The 7,250-nt window shown below is 50.8% G+C and overlaps 2 protein-coding genes across 3 annotated transcripts in view; both read right to left on the reverse strand.

Moving 5' to 3' along the window:
• Positions 1–5,220, reverse strand: part of DHRSX (dehydrogenase/reductase X-linked) — a 396,361-nt gene extending 391,141 nt beyond the window's left edge. Inside the window, exon 1 of the mRNA XM_044284034.1 lies at positions 5,127–5,220. Within this exon, the coding sequence (XP_044139969.1) occupies positions 5,127–5,154 (28 nt within the window). The 5' untranslated portion in view covers positions 5,155–5,220. The remainder of the gene's footprint in view (positions 1–5,126) is intronic.
• The window catches only part of ZBED1 (zinc finger BED-type containing 1), a 30,684-nt gene extending 25,123 nt beyond the window's left edge, over positions 1–5,561 (reverse strand). For both annotated transcript variants that reach the window (XM_044284032.1, XM_044284031.1), the window contains exon 1: positions 5,370–5,561. The gene's annotated coding sequence lies outside the window, so the exon portion shown is untranslated. The remainder of the gene's footprint in view (positions 1–5,369) is intronic.
• Positions 5,562–7,250: the final 1,689 nt, after the last annotated feature.

The following is a 7,250-nucleotide window of genomic DNA, read 5'->3' on the forward strand; positions in this document are numbered from 1 at the left end:
TGTGCATATGAGCGGTGATTTTCACGAATCACTTATGCGTTGCGTGAAAATCGCAGCATGCTCTATATTGTAGAAGTGAATGGAGCAGAGTGAAAATCGCAAGCATATGCAGATGCGGTGCGATTTTCACGCATGGTTGCTAGGTGACAGTCTATTCACTGTATTATTTTCCCTTATAACATGGTTATAAGGGAAAAGAATAGCACTCTGAATACAGAATGCTTAGTAGGTGATCAATTGAGGGTTAAAAAATAAAAAATTAACTCACCTTCTCTTGATCGCGTAGTTCCCGGTCTCTTCTTTAATGATGAACTACCGGCTAGGACCTGTGGTGACGTCAGATCACATGCTCCAATCACATGGTCCATCACCGTAGTGATGGATCATGTGATTAGAGCATGTGATCTGATGTCACCACAGGTCCTAGCCGGTAGTTCATCATTAAAGAAGAGACTGGGAACTACGCGATCAAGAGGAGAAGGCAAGTTACATTTTTATTTTATTTTTTTAACCCTCAATTGATCACATAAGCATTCTGTATTCAGAATGCTATTCTTTTCCCTTATAACCATGTTATAAGGGGAAATAATACAATCTACACTACAACTAACCCAAACCTGAAGTTCGGGTCAGGGTACCACAGTCAGTTTTTTATCACGCTTGTGCAAAACGCATTGCACCCGCGCGATAAAAACTGAACATCGGAATGCAATCTCAGTCAAAACTGACTGCAATTGCGTACCTAATTGCGCGGGTTTGCCGCAATACACCGGGACGCATCCGGACACGCCCGTGTGAACCCAGCCTTAAGTACACCGTCAGTTTCCATCCCACCATTAAGTACACCGGCAGTTGCTTGGACACCTTTCTAGCACCCTTTGGGTTAAGTATACAAGATTTTCCCACAACTCGATATTCTGATCCCGGACAAGCCATTTAACATTGACGGGCTATCCTCAGGAAAGGCCATCAATAGCCAATCAGAGCAGGTCTGACGACCAGTACCCCTACCAATCAGGTGAGGCACAAGATCTCCTCCACTGTTCACTAGGCTTGAGCGAATAAAGCATCTGATCATAGATACATCATTAAAATGTATGGGCTCCCTGTAGCAAAACTTTGTCTCAGACGAAGTTGCGCAAGACTTTGGTATTCCTATCTGTGTATTTGAAAACATTTTAAAATAGGAATCCGAAGTTGGCTTTGGTACCGAGGCACCAGCCAGTACTAAAGCCCACTTCAGATTACGATTTTAAAATGTTTTTAAATACGCAGATATGAATACCCAAGTCATTCACCAAAGACTTGCGCAACTTCGGCCGAGAAGGTTTAGCTACAAGGAGCCCATACATTTTAATACTGTACGGAAACAGCATTACAAACAAACAAAGGGGGAGATTTATCAAACTGGTGTAAAGCAGAACTGGCCTAGTTGCCCATAGCAGCCAATCAGATTCCACATTTTAGTTTCTAAAGGAGCTGTGAAAAATGAAAGGTGGAATCTGATTGGTTGCTATGGGTGACTACGCCAGCTCTACTTTACATAAATTTGTTAAATCTCCCCCCCCCCAAAATTTTTAACGAGTCCAAAGCCTGATTCACTCAAGCTTACTGTTCACCCCGAGACAGCATTTCACTACTTTCACACTAGCGTTTTTACTGGATCCGGCAGGGTTCAGCAAAAACGCCTCCGTTACTGATAATACAACCATCTGCATCCGTTATGAATGGATCCGGTTATATTATATTTAACATAAATGGACAATAGAGATAAAAAATGCGGCACTCACCAAGATCTGGAATTCTTCATAAGGCTTTAATGCTTACTTAGTGGCATACTGCGCAGGCTGGGGAGCGGGATGGCCATGGTGCGCAGGAATCACGCTTCTTCAGACCGCCGCGAAGCGCGATTCCTGCGTGAAACGGCCGTCACCGCCGATGCGCACCGTGGCCATCCCGCTCCCCAGCCTGCGCAGTATGCCACTAAGTAAGGGTACTTTCACACTAGCGTTTTTCTTTTCCGGCAGAGTTCCGTCACAGGGGCTCTATACCGGAAAAGAACTGATCAGTTTTATCCCCATGCATTCTGAATGGAGAGTAATCCGTTCAGTTTGCATCAGGATGTCTTCAGTTCAGTCGTTTTGACTGATCAGGCAAAAGAGAAAACCGTAGCATGCTACGGTTTTTTCTCCGGCGAAAAAAACTGAAGACATGCCTGAACGCCGGATCCGGCATTTTTTCCCATAGAAATGTATTAGCGCCGGATCCGGCATTCAGAATACCGGAATGCCGGATCCGTCGTTCCGGCATGCGCATGCGCAGATCGGTAAAAATGCGAAAAATGTACAAGACGGATCCGTCGGTCCGCATGACAAGCGGAGAGACGGATCCGTCCTTGCAATGCATTTGTGAGACGGATCCGCATCCGGATCCGTCTCACAAATGCTTTCATGCAGCAGCAGATCGGCGGATCCGGCGGCCAGTTCCGACGACGGAACTGCCCGCCGGATCACACTGCCGCAAGTGTGAAAGTAGCCTAAGCATTAGAGCCTTATGAAGAATTCCAGACCTTGGCGAGTGCCGCGTCTTATCTCTATTGTCCATTTAGTTCATCTCTATTCACGTTGAGCACCACGATCCTGGTCTATTGGTGAAGCCGCTGGTCTAAGGACTTCCTATATCACAAGGGGCATAGGTGATGCATATGTTTGCGTAGTGCCGCTGTTTCTCACCTGCATCTACCGACCATTGATTATATTTAACATAGCCAAGACGGATCCGTCATGAACTCCACTGAAAGTCAATGGGAGACGGATCCGTTTTCTATTGTGTCAGAGAAAACTGATCCATCCCCATTGACGGATCCATCTGTTTTGCTCCGCATCCCCAGGACGGAAAGAAAACTACAACATGTTGCCGTTTGCTCTCCGGTATGGGAACGCAACGGAATGCATTGTGGAGCATTCCGTTGTGTTCAGTCTTGTCGCCATTGACAATAAATGGGGACAAAACAGAAGTGGTTTTTTTCTGTATTGAGCCCCCATGACGGAACTCAATACCGGAAAACTTTAACGCCAGTGTTAAAGTAGCCTTATTGGGGCTGTGTCCGAAACTGCAGCTCAGCCCCGTCCATCTAAAGTGCCAGGCCACGACAGAAGCGCATGTACGGCACTGTGCCTGCGTTTAAAATGGCCCCTTCATTCTTCTGATCTGTGGGGGTGCCTCCAATAGGTCTCCAACAATCAAATACCGGAGTCCGATTCTAGGCAGTGAACAGGACATTTCAGATGAAGACGTACAGAAACATACACGCAATAAAAGTACATTACATTTTCAACTGTGGTAGCGCCCCCTGCTGCAAGTCAATTCTGGTCCACCTTCTCCTGCATTCAGAGGTGGACTAACATGATCAGTAGCTTCCCCGGTGGAGTAGTGATCTCATAGAGAAGCAGGTGAAGTGGGCCAAGCACCTGTCACCCCAGGACATGGGGGCATTACACAGTGCTAGTGTGAGGTTAACCAGAACCAGAGACTGCACTGCACTCCAGAGAGATCCAGGTGCTCGATGGTCATTGGGACAGAGCTGCTGCCCTCCCACAGAAAGGGAAGACAAGAGCTACAGAGAGGGGAATTAAAAAGAGACCGATACCGACAGCTTTTTTGCGTTGATCATAGTTAAAATATTACTTCAAGTATTTTATTTTTATTTGTGGGACAACCCCGGCTGGAATCACACCTGGCTTTGGCTCAAACATGACATAAGTGGATTCAGCAGCAAGAAGTCCCATTCACGAAAACGGATTTCAGCCCGAGGTTGAATGTATTTTTGTAAAAAAATAAAAATAAATTTAGGGTCACTTATTAAGACTGCCGTTTTAGACGCTGGTCTTAACCCCTATTGCTGGCAGTAGAGCAGGCCTCTACATAACTTCGGCACATCCGGCACCAGTCTAAATGTAAGACCACGTCCGAGCGCGCACTGAGGGAGGCGGGGACGAGCATGGATCACAGGACAGCGAGCGCTGAGGGAGGCGGGGACGAGCATGGATCACAGGACAGCGAGCGCTGAGGGAGGCGGGGACGCGCATGGATCACAGGATAGCGAGCACTGAGGGAGGCGGGGACGCGCACGGATCACAGGACAGCGAGCACTGAGGGAGGCGGGGACGCGCACGGATCACAGGACAGCGAGCGCTGAGGGAGGCGGGGATGCGCATGGATCACAGGACAGCGAGCACTGAGCGAGGCGGGGACGAGCATGGATCACAGGACAGCGAGCACTGAGGGAGGCGGGGACGCGCACGGATCACAGGACAGCGAGCACTGAGGGAGGCGGGGACGCGCACGGATCACAGGACAGCGAGCACTGAGGGAGGCGGGGACGCGCACGGATCACAGGACAGCGAGCGCTGAGGGAGGCGGGGACGCGCACGGATCACAGGACAGCGAGCGCTGAGGGAGGCGGGGATGCGCATGGATCACAGGACAGAGAGCGCTGAGGGAGGCGGGGACGCGCATGGATCACAGGACAGCGAGCACACGCATGGATCACAGGACAGCGAGCGCTGAGGGAGGCGGGGACGCGCATGGATCACAGGAAAGCGAGCACTGAGGGAGGCGGGGACGCGCATGGATCACAGGACAGCGAGCACGCGCATGGATCACAGGACAGCGAGCGCTGAGGGAGGCGGGGACGCGCACGGATCACAGGACAGCGAGCGCTGAGGGAGGCGGGGACGCGCATGGATCACAGGACAGCGAGCGCTGAGGGAGGCGGGGACGCGCACGGATCACAGGACAGCGAGCACTGAGGGAGGCGGGGACGCGCACGGATCACAGGACAGCGAGCACTGAGGGAGGCGGGGACGCGCATGGATCACAGGACAGCGAACACTGAGGGAGGCGGGGACGCGCATGGATCACAGGACAGCGAACACTGAGGAGGCGGGGACTCTGCTCTCCAGTCGCAGCGGGATTTCCCGCGTCGTTCTCTGAGGTGACACCATCTGGTCGCCGATCCCTCCCCCGGTGACTGAGTGGTGTCCCGAGGAGGGCTCAAGGTCATGACATTTCCGTCTTCCCTCCGCCCCGCTAGTTCCCTATACTGTAATAACGCAGATACAAACCTGTCCCGATGTGCGCAGCCCTTGTCATGCGATCCCTGCGCAGTATAAGACCTGTATGTCGCAGGCGATTGGACACAGCCCCTCTCGCCAGAACAGGGTCATCGAAATATCGCGATATAGTAAACGTCATATCTCGACTGTCCGTGGCTGTTCACGGCGAGTGGTGATGACGTCACGACATACGCGATATGAGGCATCTTGTGCCTGAGAACTAATAGCGCAGCGATACATGCCGAGTCTGACCTGGTAGCAGGAAGGAGCGGCCGAGCAGCTGCTGGAGGGTCACTTTCATCGCGATATAATAGTTCCAGAGCACCGGCGCGATGAGCGTCAGCGGCCACATGGCTGCAGGTGTAGAGGGAGCGATGGCCGGTGCTGATCGTCACACCCGGGTCCTGTCCTGACAGTGCAGAAATACCGGGGTCAGAGGGGTGCGGTTTGGGGCGTGTTACAGGGTGGAATTTGGCATCTGTGGTTTGATTATATTTTGTTTTTTAGTTTTGTCCTTTTTTATAAAACAGTTTTCCTGTGTTTTTTTTTTTTTTTTAAAGGGGTTGGCCACTAAATAAGTCCTTTCCATTATATAGTGGGAGGTAGGGTAGAAAAGTTTCCTAATATATTCTATTAAAAAAATCTGAATGGTGATGTTTTTATAATGAGCCCCACTCTGCGTGCAGCCGGTTTGTCCACGGCTTTAATTTAACTGCACATGCGCTGCTTTTCCTAATAAGAGCAGCGCGTGCCCTCTGCCACTGGCGCGCTTCCTGCTCCGACTGTCTCTACAACCATCTTATTCCTGTCCAAGTTCAGAGCGGGAAGAAAAGTAACAGCGCGTCTGATCCCCGCGTCCGCAATTGCTGCAGACCAGAAGTTCGGGGCCTCGCTCCGGAAATGCGGATGCGGACAGCACACTGTCTGCTGTCCGCATCCATTCCTGCCACATAGAGAATGAATGGGTCCGCACCCATTCCGGATAATTGCGGAACGGGTGCTGACACATTCTACTGACTTGTGAATGGATCATTAATCAGTTAAAGGGTTTCTACCACCAGATTTGGTCCTATTTAGCTGACTGACACTAGCGATGTGCTAGTGTCAGCAGTCCATAACAGTGTTCTTACTTATCATCTGTCTGCTGCCATTCACCTTAAAAACGTACTTTTATAGATATGCTAATGAGCCTCTAGGTGCTATGTGGGCGTCATTAGCACCTAGAGGGCTCCGTCCACTAACCATTTCAGCCGCCCATCGCATCCCTCCAGCCTGCCCCGCTCCTGTTGATTGACGTGAAACTTCTCAGTATCTCGTACCAATTTCCGCGCGTGCGCTTCTGTATTCGGCGCAGTGAGTGACTGCCGCGCTCCTGGTGCTGGCTTCCTCACTGTAACGTAGTTGGCGCAGGCACAGTGAGGAAGCCAGCGCCGGGAGAATACAGAAGCGCACGGCGCAGGCGCGGGAATTGGTACGAGATACTGAGAAGTTTCAAGTCAATCAACAGGAGCGGGGCGGGCTGGAGGGACGCGATGGGCGGCTGTAATGGTTAGTGGACGGAGCCCTCTAGGTGCTAATGACGCCCACATAGCACCTAGGGGCTCATTAGCATATCTATAAAAGTAAGTTTTTAAGGTGAACGGCAGCAGACAGATGATAAGTAAGAACACTGTTATGGACTGCTGACACTAGCACATCGCTAGTGTCAGTCAGCTAAATAGGATCAAATCTGGTGGTAGAAACCCTTTAAAGGGGTATCCTGGTTTCATAAAACTACTCCCTATCCACAGATCGATGGGGATCCTACCGCCTGAGCGGAGCAGGCGGCATAGCCTTGGAAAACCTGCTGTTTCATACAGCAGACACCTGTGGCTATCGCCGGCATTTAACACTTTTAGGCCCCATTCACCATGTCCGCAATTTAATTCCGCATTTTGCGGAACGGAATTGAGGACCCATTCATTTGTATGGGGCCGCATGATGTGCGGCCCGGCTCCGGAAATGCGGACCCGCACTTCCGGGTCCTCATTTCCGTTCCCGAAAAAAATAGAACATGTCCTATTCTTGTCCGCAATTGTGGACACGAATAGGCATATTCTATTAATGCCGGCGATCTGCGGATCCGCTACGGAC

The sequence above is a fragment of the Bufo gargarizans genome, chromosome 3 (genome assembly GCF_014858855.1).
Source record: "Bufo gargarizans isolate SCDJY-AF-19 chromosome 3, ASM1485885v1, whole genome shotgun sequence".
In the NCBI taxonomy this organism is placed as follows: Eukaryota; Metazoa; Chordata; class Amphibia; order Anura; family Bufonidae; genus Bufo; species Bufo gargarizans.